This window comes from Vulpes lagopus, chromosome 7, assembly GCF_018345385.1.
Source record: "Vulpes lagopus strain Blue_001 chromosome 7, ASM1834538v1, whole genome shotgun sequence".
Taxonomy (NCBI): Eukaryota; Metazoa; Chordata; class Mammalia; order Carnivora; family Canidae; genus Vulpes; species Vulpes lagopus.
This window is the reverse complement of record NC_054830.1, coordinates 82,117,709-82,138,717: the sequence shown is the minus strand read 5'-3', so window position 1 is coordinate 82,138,717 and position 21,009 is coordinate 82,117,709. Positions and strand designations below refer to the sequence as shown.

General features: G+C 38.2%; 1 protein-coding gene across 1 annotated transcript in view; it reads left to right on the top strand.

The window, feature by feature from the left end:
- Positions 1-21,009, top strand: part of UBE2R2 (ubiquitin conjugating enzyme E2 R2) — a 125,310-nt gene that overhangs the window by 97,112 nt on the left and 7,189 nt on the right. The window contains exon 3 of the mRNA XM_041760938.1: positions 7,298-7,395. Within this exon, the coding sequence (XP_041616872.1) occupies positions 7,298-7,395 (98 nt within the window). The remainder of the gene's footprint in view (positions 1-7,297; positions 7,396-21,009) is intronic.

The window sequence follows — 21,009 nt, the reverse complement described above, 5'->3', positions numbered from 1 at the left end:
TGTTCGGTTTATTTTATTTTACTAAAAGATTTTATGTATTTATTCATGAGAGGCACAGAGAGAGACAGATATAAACAGAGGGAGAAGCAGGCTTCTTGCAGGGAGGGTGATGCGGGACTCGATCTCTGGACCAGGGATCATGCCCTGAGCCAAAGGCTCAACTGCTGAGTCACCCAGATGTCCCTAAAAATGTAAAGTTTAAACCAACTTCTTAAGAGTAATTTTAGACTTGAGTTTCCAGAATATTACAGAAAGTTCTCCTATAACTTTTACTCAGGTTTCTCTAATGATATCATCTTTTATCCGCCCCCCCCCCCAAGGTTTTATTTATTTATTTGAGAGAGCACGTAAGGGGGGAGAGGCAGAGGGAAAAGTAGATTACTTGCTGAGCAGGGAGCTCAGTGACTTGGGGCTCTATCCCAGAACTCTCCAGGATCATGACCGGAGCTGAAGGCAGAGACACTTAACTGGACTGAGCCACCCAGGCGCCCCTATTGTTAATATCATACAATACATCAAAACTAAGAAACTAACTTTGGTACAATACTATTAAGTAAACTACAGACTTTAGTTGGAGTAAATTGTGGAATGGGGAAGTTAAAACATCTATATTACTTGTCCACAGCTACTGTCTCTAGGTGAGACAAAATCAATTTCTGTATTGTGTTGTTGAATGACCAGAAACAACATGCTTTTGAACTGTGTGGTCTTAATCCACATAAAAATGCTGAGTGCATGTTAAATTTTATCAGTATTTATTATTATCATTTTTTAAAGTACATTTGATGGACATTAAAAATTTATGTAATTTCATTCAGTGGTCTTAAAAATGAATCTGAATAAAATATTTCTCTTTGAATTCACTTAAAGATTCCTCAGATAGGGGAGCCTGGGTGGCTCAGTGGTTTAGTGCCACTTTCGGTCCAGGGTGTGATCCTGGAGACCTGGGATTGAGCCCTGTGTTGGGCTCCTTGCATGGAGCCTGCTTCTCCCTCTGCTTCTCTGTGTCTCTCATGAATAAATAAAATCTTAAAAAAAAAAAAAGATTCTTTAGATGAATACAAATGCTTTCTTACGTGCAAATCAGAAATGTGTAACCTAATATATTTTGTTTGCTTCAGTCACTAAGATGAATTGACATAACTTTTCTTTTGCACCAGTAAAATATATTTGTTTTTTTCATTGTTTCCCTCATTAAAACAAGTCATCATTATTCAACTTGTAAAATATTCTTCATTTCTTAAATCATCAGAGAAAAGTTTTGTAGAATGTTCCCGTAGAACTCCCAAAGTCTCTGCATAACTTTTACCTTTGTTTATATGAATCAAATGAATAAGGTAGAATGTCACCGGAAACCAGAGGATTTTTTTTATTTTTTATTTTTTTTATTTTTTTTATTTTTTTTTTATTTATTTATGATAGTCACACAGAGAGAGAGAGAGAGGCAGAGACATAGGCAGAGGGAGAAGCAGGCTCCATGCATCGGGAGCCCAACGTGGGATTCGATCCCAGGTCTCCAGGATCGCGCCCTGGGCCAAAGGCAGGCGCCGAACCGCTGCGCCACCCAGGGATCCCAGAGGATTTTGATTCTGATTTGATGTTGAAATTTTACCTAGCAAATGTGATTTAGTAATATACATTATTAAAAATTTGAATTCTTGGGCAGCCCGAGTGGCTCAGTGGTTTACTGAGCCCAGGGCATGATCCTGGAGACCCGTAATCAAGTCCCACGTCAGCTCCCTGCATGGAGCCTGCTTCTCCCTCTGCCTCTCTGTGTGTGTGTGTCTCTCATGAATAAATAAATAAAATGTTTAAAAAAAATTTGAATTCTTAGTTATGCTTTATTTAAATTTTTCATTTTTTCTTATAGTTTTTTTTTTTTAAAGATTTTTAATTTTATTTATTCATGAGAGACAGAGAGAGAGAGAGAGGCAGAGAGTCAGAGACACAGGCAGAGGGAGAAGCAGGCTCCGTGCAGGGAGCCTGATGTGGGACTTGATCCCCGGGTCTCCAGGATCACGCCCTGATCCAAAGGCAGAGGCTCAACTGCTGAACCACCCAGGCGTTCCACTTATAGTTTTTCTTTAAAAAATTTTTATATAAGGATACTAGTTTGCTCTGTGAGGGTATACGGACCTGAAGGATTTAAGTATAGGTACATTAGCCTCCATTTAGAACGTACTAATATTTAGGCTACCAAATTTGTAGAGCTGGGCTCTGGTTTGTAAATAATCTGTGACAAGCAGGATTTAATATGTATATTTATGTAGTTACATTCATGGATTTACAGATCTTATGCATCCTGTCTATCTTTAAAGAATGAGGAAGAGATTTCCTTAGGCTGTGATGTGCCCAAATTTGGCTGCGTATCAGAATCCTGTGGAGAAGTTGTTGAAAATAAAGAATATTGGAGATTTCAGTTTAATTGGATTTGGAGGGGACCTAGGCTAAATAGCCTTCATTTTACATTTTAGAATACGTTTCTGGGGGCTCCTGAGTGGCTCAGTTGGTTAGGTGTCTGCCTTTGGTTCAGGTCATGATCTCAGGGTCCTAGGATGGAGCCCCATGTCAGGCTCCCTGCCTTGCAGCCAGTCTGCTTCCTCCTTTTGCCCCTTCCCCTACTTAAAAAAACAAAACAAAACAAAACACTGACTTTCTGGAGACCTAGAACTTCCCCCACCCTTTAAAAATAATAATTATAATAAATAATAATTTATTGAGATGAAATTTACATACATAAAATGAACCATTTAAAATGAACATAATTCAGTGGCATTTAGTTCATGGTCCCAGTGTTGTGTAACTATCACCTCTTTTTGTAGAGTATTTCCATTACTCATGCATAAAACACCTTACCCATACTGCAATTTCTTCCCATTACCATTTTACCCTAGTCCCTGTTATCATTGTACCCTAGTCCTAGTTTCTGAAAGCCACCACCCAGTTTTCTGTCCTTGTGTATTTATTATTCTGGATATTTCTTATAAATGGAATCATACAGAGGGGCACCTGTCTGGCTCAGTTGGTAGAGCATGCAACTCTTTATCCTCGGGTTATGAGTTCAAGCCCCACATTGGGTGTAGAGATTGCATAAATGGAATCATACAGTATGTGACTTTTTGTCTCTGGCTTTCACTTATCCTAATGTTTTTGAAGTTCTTGCATGTAGCATGTATCAGTACTTCATTTTTTTTTTTTAAGTATTTATTTGAGAGAGAGCATGCACAAGCTGGAGGAGAGGGAGAGAGAATCTGAAACAGACTTTACACAAAGTGCAGAGCTTGACACAAAGCTCAATCTCACAACTGCCTGATCATTACTTCAGTCAAAATGAAGACTTGGCTGCTTAACCGACTGAGCTACCCAGAAGCCCCAATACTTGATTAATCTTTTTTTTTATTAATCTTTATGGCTGGATGATACTCCATTGTATCCATTTATTGATGGACTTTGTCTACCTTTTGGATATGTGAATAGTGATGCTGTGACCATGTGTATACATGTACTTGCTGAAGTACTTTTTTCAGTTTATACACCTTGCTTATACATCTAGGAATGGAATTATGAAATCAAATGCATAATTCTGTGTTTTACTTTTTGAGGAACAACCAGATAGTTCTACAGCAGATGAACCATTTCATTTTCTTATCAGCAGTGTATAAGGGTTCCCATTTCTCTACATCCTTACTAATATTTGTTATTTATTTTTGTTTTAATTATAGCCATTATAAGGGGATGCGAAGTGATATCTTTTTGTTGATTTACATTTCCCTAATGACTAATGATGTTGAACGTCCTTTCATGTGCTTATTGGCCATTTATGTATCATAGAGAAATGCTTAAAGTCTATTTAATTGACTGGTTTATCTTTTTCTCTTTGAGTTGCAGGAGTTCTATATAATTAAGGATATTAAACCTTTACCAGATATATGACTTGGAGATACTTCCTTTATATCTATAGGTTATTTTATCATTTTCTTAATGTCCTTTGCACAAAAGTTTTTCATCTTGATGAAGTCTAGGTTATCTTTGTTGCTCTTGCTTTTGGTGTCCTATCTAAGAATACATTGCCATATCAAAGGTCATGAAGATTTACCCCTATTTTTTGGTTTTGTTTTGTTTTTAGAGGAGGAAGGATATAAGAGAGAGAATTTTAAACAGGCTCCATGCCCAGCATGAGTCCAAGGCAGGACTTGATCTCACAACCGTGAGATCGTCACTGAGCTGACGTCGAGTCGGTTGCTTAACAAGCTGAGCAACCCAGGCACCCCTGGTTTTGTTTTTAAAGAGTTTTATGATTTTAGCTCTTAGATCTTTGTTCCATCTTGAGTTAATTTTGCATATGGTATGAGGTACAAATTCAACTTCATTCTTTTGTTTTTGAAAATCCAGTTATCCCAGCATCATTTGTTGAAGAGACTATTCTTTCCCCCATGGAATGGACTTACTAGCATCCTTGTCAAAAATCAGTGGGCCAGGGGATCCCTGGGTGGCTCAGTGGTTTGGCACCTGCCTTTGGTCCAGGGTACGATCCTGGAGTCCTGGGATCGAGTTCCGTGTCGGGCTCCCGGCATGGAGCCTGCTTCTCCCTCCTCCTGTGTCTCTGCTTCTCTCTCTCTCTCTATCATAAATAAATAAATAAACAAATCTTAAAAAAAATCAGTGGGCCATAGATGTATAGATTTATTTAGAGACTTAGTTCTAGTCTGTTGACCTATAAGTCTGTCATTATGCTAGTCTTAAACTTTCTTGTTGACTTTAGCTTCATAGTAAGTTTTGAAATCAGAAAGTGTGAGTCTTCCGACTTTACTCTCCCTCTTCCTCCTCCTGCTCTTCTCCTTTTTTAAAGATTTTATTTATTTCGGAGAGAGAGCATGAGCAGGGAGGGGGCAGAGGGACAAGGAGACACCCCTCCCCCCCCCAGTGTGGGTACCAATACCAGGACGCTGAGATCATGACCCAAGCCAAAGTCAGACACTTAACTGACTGAGCCACCCAGGCACCCTTTTATTCTTTTTTATTTTAAAGATTGTTTTTGCTATTGTAGGTCCCTTAAATTTCTGTAAATTTTAGGATCAGTTTGTAAATTTCTGGAAAAAGGGAAGCTAAGAATTTGATTAGGATTTCCTTGAATCTGTAGATCAAATTGGGGAATATTGCTATGTTAACATTGTCTTTCTACTCATGAACACAGGGTATTTTTCTATTTACATAGGTCTTTAATTTCTTTGAGAAGTGTTTTTATACTTTTCTGTATATAAGTCTTTCACCTCCTTGGTTAGATTTATTCCTAGGTATTCTTTTAGATGCCATTGTAAATCGAATTGTTTTCTTAATATCCCTTTTAAGTTACCCTGTTTAGGTTATTGCTGGCATATAAAAAAGTAAACCTGATTTTTGAATGTTGATCTTATACCTACAATTTTGCTAAATTCATTTATTAGCTTTTGTAGCTTTTTTGTGAATTCTTTGAATTTTGTCATTTTTGAAATAATTTTACTTTTTCCTTTCCAGTTTGTATGCCTTTTATTGCTTTTTCTTGTCTAATGCTCTGGCTTGAACTTCTAGGACCATGTTAAATAGCAGTGGTAAAAATGGGTTATCTTTGTCCTCCTGTTCTTGATCTTAGGAGGAAAGATGGCACCACTTAGTATAATGCTAGCTTTGGGTTTTTTTTTTTTAAAAAAAATCCCCTTTACAGTGTTAAGATACTTCCCTTCTATTTATAGTGTTTTGAGTGTTTTTATCATGAAAAAATGTTGGATTTTGTCAAATGCTTTGTCTTCATCAACTGAGATGCCCATCTTTTAATATGTTGTTTCTATGTACAAATCTATATATGTCATTCCACTGCTCAGAAAATTTATGTATATACATGTCAAACACAGAACAAAGTGACTATTCCTCTGGTCTAGTTTTTGTGCTCTGTTTTTCTTTACAAGTGAGTTCTTCACTACTGTGGTAGATAAAATAACAGTACTTCAGAGGAGTTCACATCCCATTCCCTGGAGCCTGTGAAGAAAAATTTGCTAATTATTAGCTGACCGTAAAATAAAGAGGTTATTCTGGATTATTTAGGTGGGCCCAGTGTAACCCAAAGAGTCCTTTCAAGTGGAAGAGGTAGGCAGAAAACCAGAGTTAAAGATGTTACTGTGGAAGAAAGGCCCAGAGAAATGCAACATTGCTTGCTTTGAGGATTAGAGGCAGGGGACCAAGAGCAAAGGAGTGTGGGTGGCCTTTAGAAGCTTAGAAAGGGCAAGGAAAGAGATTTTTTTTTTCTTAGAGGCTTCAGAAAGTGCATTGCTGCTGACACATTTAATTTAGCCTTGTGAGAACAGTGTCAGATTTTGGCCTACAAGTGTAAAACAATCAGTTTTTGTTGTTTTAAGTTTGTGGTGATTTGTTACCGTAGCAATTCAAAAAAAAACTACAACTACCCAAGCATATTCTGTTTATGGTGTTGGCGTATTTCTCTGGGTTAACTGATGTCTAAATTTTCCTTAAGTTGTTAAAATTGTACTTAATATTCAAGACCCATCTCAAAGCTTTCTCAAACACTAAGCCTTTAGTTTGTCTTCCATACTTCCACAGATGATACTTGCCAGGTATCATCTATCCAAATACACCCTAAGTTTCTCTCTCCTTGTTTCTGTTCCTTTTTTTTTTTTTTTAAGCCTTCCTCATGGCATCTAATGATAGTATAGAGTTTTAGAATTTAGTGTTTGGTATTGATTTTATTAAAATTTTATTCTTCTAAAAGTGATCTGTTATCTTGATACGGTTGTGTATTTTGTGTGTATGTCTAAGTTTGGGTTGTATATACAAGGTTTTTACACTTCATATAGTTATACCTCTAATTATTTAGAATTTTATACTGGGATTGGTGACTATCTTAGTCTTTTGTATTGAATAACAGTCTGTGATGTATATGGTAGGCAATCCATATGTGTTTGACTTAAACATGTACATGTGGATTAGGTCCCATACTTTAAATTTATGAACTAAGGGGCACGTGGGTGGCTCAGTCAGTTAAGCATCTCCCTTCTGCTTAGGTCAGGGTCCTGGGATGGAGCCCTGTGTCAGGCTCCCTGCTCAGCAGGGAGATCACTTCTCCCTCTGCCCCTCGCCCTGCTCGTGCTCATTCATGCTCTCTCTCTCTTTCAAATAAATAGATAAAATCTTAAAAAGTAGTGAGTTTGGTCCACATCCTGAGGGAATTATAATTAAGTTTACATCATATATTTTTTTTACATCATATTTTTGAGTATTTACTGAATGTGATGTTTGTGTCTCACAGAATGGAGATGTATGCATTTCGATTCTTCATCCGCCTGTAGATGACCCACAGAGTGGAGAACTGCCCTCTGAAAGGTGGAATCCTACTCAGAATGTCAGGTAAGGGGGTTTTTATGTGGTTCTTAAGATTGGATATTATCTTTTAAGAAGTACAAAGAATCCTTTCTGTACTTGGTTTTGTCTTCTGCTAGAGCTTTAACACATTTGCATCATTTAAAGAGTTGTATTTACAGAGCAGTAATGCATTTGTTACTCATTTCTTTAAGTTCATCTTGGAAGAACTTTTCTAGTCTGAATTCTTCCTCTTACATTATCTTAGTTCCATCCTGCATCTTTGGATCTCATGAAGTTATGTTTAGATTGATTGCTTCTTTATTCTTATTATATTTTGCAGAAAAATCTAAGTCTTTACAAACTCACAACTTTATATACGTAACTGGTTTTAAAAGAGCTTCCATGTTTCTTAATGATTTGAAGGGCTTGTATATTTCTTTTGATTCTCTTTATCTATTTTTGTCTTTTCATTTATTTATTTCTTTATTTCTTTTAAAGATTTTATTTACTTATTCATTGAAAGACACACACACACACACACACAGAGGCAGAGACATAGGCAGAGGGAGAAGCAGGCTTCATGCTGGGAGCCCAATGTGGTACTTGGTCCCGATCCCGGGACCCCAGGATCACGCCCTGGGCTGAAGGCAGGCACTAAACCACTGAGTCACCCAGGCGTCCCTCAAATTTTTATGTAAATTCTAATTAGTTAACATACAGTACAATATTGAGATTATCCATCTGTTAATCTGTTGAACTATATATAAATAGATGGATATTTAACCATTTGTTTGTTTAGAGTAGCGGTCTGTATATTTAGGAGTTGGTCACTTAACTGTTAAAAGAATTTTGAAAAAAACTGTGTTCACTGTTGAATGTTTTGTTCTGTTTTTTAAGATCTTATTTAAGTAATCTCTGTACCCAATGTGGGGCTTGAACTTACAACCCCAAGATCAGGAGTCACATGCTTTACATACTGAGCCACTAGGCATCCCCACTGTAGCATGTTTTTAGGTGCAGCATTTTTTTGGTGATTTGTTCGTTTTTTAGGTATGGTTTTTTTACATCTCAAATTTAAATATTTAAAAAATACATTTTTTTCTACTTGGCATTTTAATTTCCATTTTACTATCCCTACAGAGTTTTATCCTAATACTTGAAATTTTTATGTTTGATAGCCTTATATATTTTGTTTATCCTATAATATTTTTCTGCAATAAAAATCTATATATATTTTAATTGCTTGTGACAAAACTGATTTTTATCTTGACATGATTAAAGTTGATTAAAAACAAGTATATTATACTTTAAAAAAAACCAAGTATATTATACTTTCAGTATACTTTTTACATTTAATAATTATTTAGAAATGCATTTTTAACCAAGTATATAGACCTTTGTTTTCAGTTAGGTCATGTATCCATGAATAATTATTACATTGCTAGAATGAGGCAGAAATACAGCTTCAATCTATATGTATGGGTAATATACATTATATATACTAATATACACACCCAAGAATATATATATCTATATACATGTGTGTGTGTACACACACACGAGGACTAACATATGTATGTAACATAAATATATATATTGGATGCAATGATTAAGAGACTATTTACATGTGATAATGGAATAAAATCTTATATGGCAGCAAAACTAAATCCTTTTAATAATTCCTTCTGAATTTGGCAAAAATCAGAGTCTTTATAAAAAACAAAAACAATTTTATTGTGATATAATTCTCATACCCTACAATTCTCCCATTTTAAGTAAACAGTTCACTGTTCTTTAATGTTGGCAGAGATACAAATATCCCCACAATCAATTTTAGAACTTTTTAAAAAAAAAAAAAAGGCTCTGCGCCCAATGTGGAGCCCAACTTGGGGCTTGAACTTATGACCCTGAGATTAAGACCTGAGATCAAGAGTCAGACATTTAGGGCAGCCCCGGTGGCTCAGCGGTTTAGTGCCGCCTTCAGCCCAGGGCGTGATCCTGGGGACCCGGGATCGAGTCCCATGTCGGGCTCCCTGTGTGGAGCCTGCTTCTGCCTCTCTCTCTCTCTCTCTCTCTCTCTCTCTCTCTTTCTCTCTCTGTGTGTGTATGTGTCTCATGAATAAACAAATAAAATCTTTTTTAAAAAAAAGAGAGACATTTAGCTGACTGAGCCACTGAAGTGCTCCATGGACATTTTTATCACCTCTGAAGAAACTCCTACCTCTTAGTATTTTCACTCCATTATCCCTCAACCTTCACCCTTCTACTTGCAACCCTAGGAAAGCACTAGTCTACTTTCTGTCTCTATAGATACATCTGTTTGGATATTTTGTAGAAATAGAGTCGTTTAATATGTAGTATTTTGTGATTGACTTCTTTTTGTGATTGACTTCTTTAACTTAGCATCTTTTCTTTTTTTTAACTTAGCATCTTTTCAAGGTTCATTTTTGTTGTAGCATTAATAAGTATTTCATCTTTTTATGGCTGAATAAGAATTCCATTGAATGCTTTTTTAAAAAAAGATTTTATTTATTCATGAGACACACACAGAGAGAGGCAGAGACATAGGCAGAAGGAGAAGCTGGCTCCCCACAGGGAACCTGATGTGGGTCTTGATTCCAGGACCCCAGGACCAAGACCTAAGCCAAAGGCAGATGCTCAACCACTGAGCCCACCCACGTGTTCCCCCATTGAATGCTTATATCACACTTTGTTTATCCATTCATCAGTCAGTGGACCTTTGGGTTGTTTCCACTTTTTGGCTATTATGAGTAATGCTGTTATATAAACGTTGTTTTTACATATACATGTTTTTATTCCCTTGGATATATACCTAAGAATAGAATTGCTGGGTCATGTGATAACTCAGTGTTTAAATTTTGAGGAATTACCAGACTGTTTTCTAACATGGCTACACTAAATAGTTCATTCTTACCAACAATGTTTGAGAATTTGTTTCTCTACATCTTGGTTAACACTTGCTATTATTTTTGTTTCTAAGCATAGTGGATGGACATGGGATCTCATTGTGGTTTTGTTGTTGATGTTTTCTCTTAAATGACTTTTAAGAATTTTAGAACAGTTTCAGATTTTTGAAAATTGTGAAGATAGTACAGATAGTTCTCCAGAATTCCATGCATGATACCATGTTATATTTAACAGGCATGTCTCCTTATGGAACTGTGAAAGTCTCAGACTTTCCTTGTTTCTGATGACCTTGACAATTTTGAGGAGTACTGATCAGGTATTGTAAAAAGGTCCCTCAACTGAAATTTTGTGATGTCTTCCTGGTTACTAGAGTAGGGTTATGAGTGCTGGAGAGGAAGACCATGGAGGTAAAATATATTGTTACTATGTTGTATAAAGGGTATGTAATATCAACATGACTTGTCACTGTTGATGTTAACATTCATTACTGGCTAGGATTCGGTTTTTCAATTTCTTCTGTATAAAGTTACTTGTTTTTCCCATCCCATTCTGTACTCTTTCAAAGGAAGGAAGACATAGGTGTAACCCAGATACAAGGAATGGGAATTATAATTCCATGAGGCTGAGGAATCTGTATAAATTATTTCAAATTCTTCTGCACGGGAGATTGGTCAAAATCAACATCCATGTGTGTGTCTGTGTGTTTATATATTTATTGTCATTTTGTTAGTCTTCTTGTTAAGGGGGGAGGGGCAGAAGGAGAGACAGAATATTAAGCAGGCTCCAGAGCCCCACAGAGGGCTCGATTTCACAACCCTGAGATCATGACCTGAGCTGAAACCAAGAGTCAGACCCTCAACTGACTGAGCCACTTGGGTACCCCTTTGTTAGTCATTTTTAATGAGAAAAGCTAATAACTCCATTAGAACTCCACTTTTGTTAAAAATAAAAGTTGGAAGTTTTTGACTTACACAAAGATTTCGTACCAGTTTTTACCAAGTTACTTCTCATTCTGGAAAGTGTATACTAAAGAAAGCATCTGTTCAAGCATATCAAATTATTGTTGATTATGTGTTGATTATGCTGATTACGCATTCCTTTAGGTACCTTGTTCAATACTTAGAGTTGAGAAAACATTTTGGATTTCAGCACATCTTACTCATGTATTTTTTAAATCAGAAAAAAAGTGCCTCCCTTCCTTAATTTAAATAAATGTGTTAATATATTTTATCGTGACAACCATCATGTTCTGAATTCTCTCTCTCTTTCTCTCTCTCTCTTTTTTTTTTTAGATTTTATTTATTCATGAGAGACACAGAGAAGAGAGGCAGACACCTAGGCAGAGAGAGAGGCAAGGCAGGCTCTTTGGGGAGCCAGATGCAGGACTTGATTCCAGGACTCCCATGATCATGTCCTGAACTGAAGGCAGATGTTCAACCACTGAGCCACCCAGGCATCCCCTGAATTCTAAGATAGATCAGGCATAGAACCTTGCCATAAGTTTATTATGTCTGTGAAATATGGCATCACCACATACATACTCCCTGTACTTTATGTTTTAATGGGACTCTCCCTCAGTGATAATGCATTTCGGATAGAATTAGAAAGTACATTTTAATGAAAATATAATTCCAGCAGATCCAGTCTATACATATCTGAATTTATTGTATATGATGAAGTTCATATACCTAAATACTTTTTTTAACACTATTCTACATTTCTAACAAAATTATTTGAGAAAGGAAAAACAGTTGGCTTTATAAATTTCTCATTTATATACGATATGTTTCATTACCTCTGGGCAACGCACCCTAGGAATATTTGGGATGTGTGAAAGGTATGCATTTCTTTTGTAAAGAGCAATTGTGAAAAGGGAAGCTGGAAAGGAGAACTGATGTGATACTTTATATATCCCAGGTGCATGGATATATTAAAGACCTCTGCTTTACACAGGATCTTATATGATCATCAGCAGAATTCGTATATTCTACTTCTTCATGTCCCATATGCCTTACATCATACAATTATAGCTGATCATTTGTACCTTTTACCTACTTATCCTATTACTTGATTTTTCAGTGTCAACCGGCATATTGACACTTAGATGTAAATAAAAGGAAAGGGAAATCAGCATACTTATTCTGATTTCTAGTCTCTTTCCCCCTTTTCTTCCTGACTTTTAAGAATATTTGTTTTTTGAGGCACCTGGGTAGCTTAGTCAGTTGAGTATCCAACTCTTGATTTCAGCTCGGGTAATGATCTCAGGGTCATGAGATTGAGCCCCCTGTGGGTGCTATGCTCAGGATAGAACCTGTTTAAGATTCTCTCCTATGGGCAGCCCAGGTGGCTCAGCGGTTTAGCGCCACCTTTGGCCCAGGGCGTGAGCCTGGAGACCTGGGATCGAGTCCCACATCAGGCTCCCTGCATGGAGCCTGCTTCTCCCTCTGCCGGTGTCTCTGCCTCTGTGTGTGTGTGTCTCTCATGAATAAATAAAAATCTTAAAAAAAGATTCTCTCCCTCATTCTCCTTCTGTCTCTCCTATCCCACTTGGGTTCTGATTCTCTCTAAAAAAAAAAATAAAATAAAAAAATATATTTTATATATTATATATAAATATTTTTATCCTTTTTTTAAAATTTTTATTTATTTATGATAGTCACAGAGAGAGAGAGAGAGAGAGAGAGAGAGAGAGGCAGAGACATAGGCAGAGGGAGAAGCAGGCTCCATGCACCGGGAGCCCGACGTGGGATTCGATCCTGGGTCTCCAGGATCGCGCCCTGGGCCAAAGGCAGGCGCTAAACCGCTGCGCCACCCAGGGATCCCTATATAAATATTTTTAAAAAGTGTACACACACACACACACAAAATTTTAAAAAAATATTTGTTAATGGGGAGCCTGGGTGGCTCTGTCATTTGAGCATCTGACTGTTGATTTCGGCTCAGGGTTATGAGATCAAGCCCCATGTGGGCCACCATGCTTAGCAGGAAGTCTGTTTGAGATTCATTTTCTCCTTCTCTCTGAACCCCCTCCTGCTTGTGTGTGTACTTACTCAATATCTCTCTCTCTCAAATAAATACATTTTTAAAAAATATATTTTTATTGTCAGGATTAATAACATTTATAATCTATACTGTTTTGTAACATAATCCTAGTTTTAAAATTTTCTTACTCCTACCATGAAGTAAATTCACTTTTTGCTGTCCATTATTTTACTTCCTTTGGTCTATTAATTGGCTGAATTTGTCCATTAGTTATTTCTCCAGGAAAATGCTCCTTAGAGCCTTATTATATTCCCTGAAATCTTAGATGTCAAAATGTTACATGCTTATGTTTATGGGTGTGTATACATGTTTTTTGCCATGGTACTTCAAATGGCAGTTTAGGTATAAGATTTCAGAGTCATTCTTTCTTTCCTTAAGAATGTTACACATGTTATTCTGCTGTTTATTGTTTGGCCACCACATTTCTCAGCTCTTCCACCCTATATAAAAGAAAGGACCCAAATCAAATCATGAATCAAAGAGGAGAGATCACAACCAACACCAAAAAAATACAATTATAAGAACATATTATGAGCAACTATATGTCAACAAATTAGGCAGTCTGGAAGAAATGGATGCATTCCTAGAGACCATATAAACTACCAAAACTGAAACAGGAAAAAACAGAAAACCTGAACAGACCATAACCAGCAAGGAAATTGAAGCAGCAATAAAAAAAAATCTCCCAACAAACAAGATAGCTTCCCAGGGGAATTCTACTGAATATTTAAAGAAGAATTGCTGGGCAGCGGGGGAGGCTCAGTGGTTTAGCGCCGCCTGCAGCCCAGGGCCTGATCCAGGAGTTCCAGGATCAAGCCCCATGTCAGGCTCCCTGCATGGAGCCTGCTTCTCTCTCTGCCTGTGTCTCTGTGTGCATCTCTCTCTCTCTCTCTCTCTCTCTCTCATATAAATAAAGAAAGAAGAAGAAGAATTGCCACCCATTCTTCTGAAGCTGTTTAAAAAACTATAAATGGAAGGAAAACTTCCAAACTCTTTCTCTGAGGCCAGCATTACCTTGATCCCCAAAACAAAGACCCCACCAAAAAGGAGAATTACAGACCAATATCCCTGATGAACAAGGATGCAAAATTCTCACCAAGACACTAACCAATAGGATCCAACAGCACATTAAAAGGATTATTCACCACAATCAAGTGGGATTTATTCCTTGGCTGCAAGGGTGATTCAACATCCGCAAATCAATCATTGTGATACATTACATTAATAAAAGAAGGGACAAGAATCATGTTTGTCTCAATAGATGTAGAAAACGCATTTGACACATCATTTGACAAAATAGGGGATAGAGGGAACATACCTCAATGTCATAAAAGCTATCTATGAAAAGCCCACAATTAATATCATTCTCAATGGGGAAGAAGTGAGAGTTTTTCCCCAAAGGTCAGGAACATGGCAGGGATGTCCACTATCACCACTGCTGTTCAACACAGTACTAGAAGTCCTAGCCTCAGCAGTCAGACAACAAAAATAAATAAAAGGCATCTGATTTGGCAAAGAAATTAAACTCTCACTCTTCACAGGTGACATGATACTCTGCGTGGAAAACCCAAAAGACTCAACCCCCAAATTGCTAGAACTCATACAGGAATTCAGCAAAGTAGCGGGATATAAAATCAGTGAACAAAAATCAGGTGCACTTCTATAGACAATAAGAAGAAAGAGAAATTAAGGAGTCAAACCCATTTACATTTGCACCCAAAACCATAAGATACCTAGGAATAAACCTAACCAAAGAGGCGAAGGATCTGTACTCAGAAAACTATAGAACGCTCATGAAAGAAATTGAGGAAGACACAAAGAGATGGAAAAACACTCCATGTTCATGGATTGGAAGAAAAATATTATAAAATATCTGTGTTACCTAGAGCAATCTATACATCGAATGCAGTCCCTTCTTTTTTTTTTTTTAATTTTTTTTTTAATTTTTATTTATTTATGATAGTCACAGAGAGAGAGAGAGAGAGAGAGGCAGAGACACAGGCAGAGGGAGAAGCAGGCTCCATGCACCGGGAGGCCGACGTGGGATTCGATCCCGGGTCTCCAGGATCGCGCCCTGGGCCAAAGGCAGGCGCTAAACCGCTGCGCCACCCAGGGATCCCGAATGCAGTCCCTTCAAAATACTATTTTCACAGAGCTGGAACAAATAATCGTAAAATTTGTATGGAATCAGAAGAGACCCTGAGTAGCCAAAGGCATGTTGAAAAAGAAAATCAAAACTGATGGCATCACAATCCTGGGCTTCAAGCTCTATTACATTACAAATCTGTAATCAAGACAGTATGGTAGTGGCACAAAAACAGACACATAGATCAGTGGAACAGAACAGAGAACCCAGAAATGGACCCTCAACTCTATGGTCAACTAATCGTCAGTAAAGCAAGAAAGAATATCCAATGGAAAAAATGACAGTCTCTTCAACAAATGGTGTTGGGAAAATTGGACAACCACATGCAGAAGAATGAAACTGGACCATTTTGTTACACCATACACAAAAATAGACTAAAAATGGATGAAGGACCTAAATATGAGCTAGGAATCCATCAAAATCTTAGAGGAGAACACAGGCAGCAACCCCAATGACCTCAGCTGCAGCAGCTTCTTGTAGACACAGCTCCAAAGGCAGGGGGAAACAAAGGCAAAAATGAACTATTGGGACTTCATCAAGATAAAAACCTTTTGCACAGCATAGGAAACAGTCTACAAAACCAAAAGACAACCGACAGAATGGGAGAAGATATTTGCAAATGTCTTATCAGGTAAAGGGCTAGTATCCAAAACCTATAAAGAACTTAACAAACTCAATACCCAAAGAACAAATAATCTGATCAAGAAACAGGCAGAAGACATGAACAGACATTTCTCCAAAGAAGACCTAAAAATGGATACCTGGGTGCTCAGTGATTAAGCATCTGCCTTCGGCTCAGGGCGTGATCCTGGAGTCCTGGGATCAAGTCACACATCGGGCTCCCTGCATGGAGCCTGCTTCTCCCTCTGCCAATGTCTCTGCCTTTCTAGCTCTTGTGTGTCTCATGATTAAATAAAAATTCTTAAAAAAAAAAAAAAAGACCTATAAATGGCCAACAGACCCATGAAAAAATGTTCCACATCACTCCACAACAAAGAAATACAAATCAGAACCTCAATGAGATACCACGTCACACCAGTCAGAATGGCTAAAATTAACAAGTCAGGAAATGACAGATGTTGGCAAGGATGTGGAGAAAGGGGAAACCTCTTACACTGTTGGTGGGAATGCAAGCAGGTGCAGCCACTCTGGAAAACAGTGTGGAAGGTTCCTCAAAAAGTTGATGAAATTGCTGATGCAGCAATTTCAGTATTAAGGATTTACCTACAAAGGAAACAAATGTAGTGATCCAAAGGGGGCACCTACACTCCCAATATTTATACCATCAATGTCTACAGCCATCAAAAATAAAAGATCTTGCCATTTGCAACCATGTGGATGTTTGGAACTAGAGGGTACTATGCTAAGCAAAATAAACCATTCAGAAAAAGACAATTATATAATCTCATGTGGAATTTAAGAAACAAAACAGGATCATAGGGGAAGAGAGGGAAAAAATAAAACGACAAAATCGGAGAGGCAAGCCATAAGAGACTCTTAATCATAGGAAACAAATTGAAGGTTGCTAGAAGGGGAGGTGGGTGGGGGAAGGGGTAACTGGGTGATGGACATTAAGGAAGGCACAAGATATTGTGAGCACTGGGTGTTATATAAGACTGATGAATCATTGACCTCTACCTCTGAAACCAATAATACATTTTGTTATTGATTGAATTTAAATTTTAGAAAGAGATAATTCAGTAATGTTGAACAAACTTACTTTTTCAGTCCTGCATGTTGGAATTTTCCTGAGAGTTTTAGGAATTGATCATCAATTTCTATTTTGTCTGACAGTAAAATCTCCATCAAACACTCAAAAAAAAAAAAAAAACCCTTACAAAAAAATCACATTTTCCCACTCATAACAGACTTCTTTGCCATAATATGCTCTATATTTTTTTATTTTTTATTTATTTATTTATGATAGGCACACAGTGAGAGAGAGAGGCAGAGACACAGGCAGAGGGAGAAGCAGGCTCCATGCACCGGGAGCCCGACGTGGGATTCGATCCCGGGTCTCCAGGATCGCGCCCTGGGCCAAAGGCAGGCGCCAAACCGCTGCGCCACCCAGGGATCCCTGCTCTATATTTTTTTAAATTGTATTTATTCATTCATGGGAGACACACATAGAGAGGCAGAGACACAGGCAGAGGGGAGAAACATGCTCCATACAGGGAGCCTGACTTGGGTCTTGATCCCAGGACCATGGGATCACACCCTGAGCCAAAGGCAGATGCTCAACCACTGAGCCACCCAGGCATCCCTGATGTCCTCTTTAAATTCCTCTCCCATCGGCAACCCCGGTGGCGCAGCGGTTTAGCGCCACCTGCAGCCTAGGGCGTGATCCTGGAGACCCTGGATCCCTGCATGGAGCCTGCTTCTCCCTCTGTGTCTCTGCCTCTCTCTCTCTCTCTGTGTGTCTCTATGAATAAATAAATAATCTTTTAAAAAAATAGGTAAAATCTTTATTTATTTGGTAAAATCTTTTAAAAAAAACTCATTATTGTCTTAAAAATAAATAAATAAATTCCTCTCCCATCTTGAAAATATGTAAAAAGGACTGAATTTTAACAGGTCATTTTCTGGTGTTACAGGTCCATCTTTTGAAATGGTATAAGTGAGAGATTAAAAGGACCTGGGTTGGGATCCCTGGGTGGCGCAGCGGTTTGGCGCCTGCCTTTGGCCCAGGGCGCGATCCTGGAGACCCAGGATCGAATCCCACATCGGGCTCCCGGTGCATGGAGCCTGCTTCTCTCTCTGCCTATGTCTCTGCCTCTCTCTCTCTCTGTGACTATCGTAAAATTAAAAAAAAAAAAAAAAGATTTAAAAAAATAAAAAATAAATAAAAGGACCTGGGTTAATTGGAAGGGTCAGGCATTGGGGTTCACTTCTTAATAGTTGCCTATCAATTTTCATCAAATAAGGGTATGCCTATAAAACCTAAGAATCTCAATCAGCCATTCTATTTCTCTTCCTGTGTATATGTATGTTTTAAGAGTCAAAGTAGGGACACCTGGGTGGCTCAGTGGTTAAGTATCTGCCTTCGACTCAGGGCATGATCTTGGGGTCCTAGGATCAAGTCCTGCATCAGGCTTCATGCTTTTCCCTCTGCCTATGTCTCAGCCTCTCTCTCTCTGTCTCTCATGAATAAATAAATAAATCTCTTTTAAAAAATGAGGCAAACTATGTTTAGGCTTTTAAGAATGAACACTTTCTACTTCATGCTGCCTGGAGGATATGTGTATAATATTGAAGAAAAATGCCAGTCTTTAACCGTACAAAATTCCAATTTTTGTCTGCTTAGTTTCCAGGAGACTCATAAGCCAGGTCTTACTTGTGCTGGGGCCAGTCTTATACTCTTCCTCCTAAAGTTGTACTTGTGGTGATATAATAGCTAACAGAGGCCAAAAATTGGGCAGGGCTGGGGTACCTGGCCGGTTCAGTTAGTAGAGCATGCGACTCTTGATCTCTAGGTCATGAGTTCAAACCTCACATTGGGTGTAGAGGTTACTTTATTTTTTATTATTTTTTTTAGAGGTTACTTTAAAATGTGGGGGGGGGGGATCCCTGGGTGGCGCAGCAGTTTGGCGCCTGCGTTTGGCCCAGGGCGCGATCCTGGAGACCCGGGATCGAGTCCCACATCAGGCTCCCGGTGCATGGAGCCTGCTTCTCCCTCCGCCTGTGTCTCTGCCTCTCTCTCTCTCTCTCTGTGACTATCATAAATAAATAAAAAAAATTACAAAAAAAAAATAAATAAATAAATAAATAAATAAAATGTGGGGGGGGGCAGACCCTACCCATTGACCATTTCTATATGTTGAAAAGGGACAAATGCATATTACTTATGGGGTCACAGATGTCTAATTCTGATTTTATTATTTTTTTTGTTTTTAAGGTTTTATTTATTTATTTGATAAAGAGTCAGAGTACAAGTAGGGGGAGTGGCAGAGGGAGAGGGAGAAGCAGGCTCCCCACTGAGCAGGGAGCCCTGCAGCAGAGTTTGATCCCAGGACCCTGGGATCACAACCTGAGATGAAAGCAGACACTTAACTGACTGAGCCACCTAAGTGCCCTAATTCTCATTTCTTATCTCCTTTATTTTTTTTTCTTATCTCCTTTAAATACTACTTTAGTTTTGATGTTTTTAAAAACGTGTGTGAACTCTAGAACTTCATAACTTGCAAGTTTGCTCTTTGCCTGTGTATGTGTGTGAGAGGGGGGTTGGAGATTAATTGGTCTTCATTTTTTTTTTTTTTTGGTGTCTTTATTTACAAACTTATTTTTATGCAAAAAAGGATAGTCAAATCTGCCGAACCAAAAAGATCAAAAATAGGTCTTTTTTTAAAGATTTTATTTATTTTAAAAGAAAAAGAAAAAAAAATAAAAGAAAAAGATTTTATTTATTTATAAGAGACACACACACACACACAGAGGCAGAGACACAGGCAGAGGGAGAAGCAGGCTCCCCGTGGGGAGCCCGATGTGGGACCTGATCCTGGGTGTTCAGGATCACGCCCCGGGCTGAAGGCAAGTGCTAAACTGCTGAGCCACCCAGGGTTCCCCCCCAGAAATATGTTTCTGAAAAGGAAAGTGAACCTGAAGATTATATAGAGTGCTTTTGCCTATCCTTTGGTCTGTATCTGTCTCCTCTGAGAATTTTTTTATCTTGCTCTGGATTACCTGTGTTGAAAACTCCTACCATAGTCGGTTGCCCTGGTTTAAAGCAGGGGTGGAGGGAACACATTTATTTCTGGGAGTATTTCTAAATCCAGGAATGGTGGTTATGGGAATTGTGCAATAATTGAAAACACTTAACCCTTTGTTCCTCATTTTTAACCCAAATCCTTCCTGGATTAGGTCTGTCTTATAACACATGTTAAACACTTACACCGATAAATCTGGACAACCAGACCAGTCTATTCTCCAAACCTACAGTAGAGAAGGTCATAGAGTTACTTAAACTAAAACCAAAAATGGCAATAAATAAAATAACCTTTGGAAAAGTTGCAGGATTCAGTTTTGTGTTGTACATTTTTATTAGTATTGTCTTAGCAGTTCAGTTTTTCCATCCTGTAAAAATAGAATTAAGGCGTGCCTGGCTGATTTAGTGGGAAAAGCATGTGACTCTTGATCTTGAGGTCTTGAGTTTGAGCCCCACAATGGGTGTAAGGATTATTTTTTTTAATTATTTTTAAAAATAGGGTTAATAATACTTACCTTGCAGAGTTGTCTACCACATATCTTCAGTGATGCCTGTGTCAAATGATTTTGGTACAAATGCTAGACAGTTTAAAGTATGTATGACATTACTTCCAGATTTTTTAAGCTTTTATTTATTTACTCTTGAGAGACCAAGAGAGAGAGCAAGGCAGAGACACAGGTAGAGGGAGGAGCAGGCTCCATGCAGGGAGCCCGATGTGGGACTCGATCCCAGGTCTCCAGGATCACACCCTGGGCTGAAGGCAGGCACCAAACCGCTGAGCCACCCGGGCTGCCCTACTCCCAGATCTTTTCCAGTCATGATACATAGATAAAAATGAAAC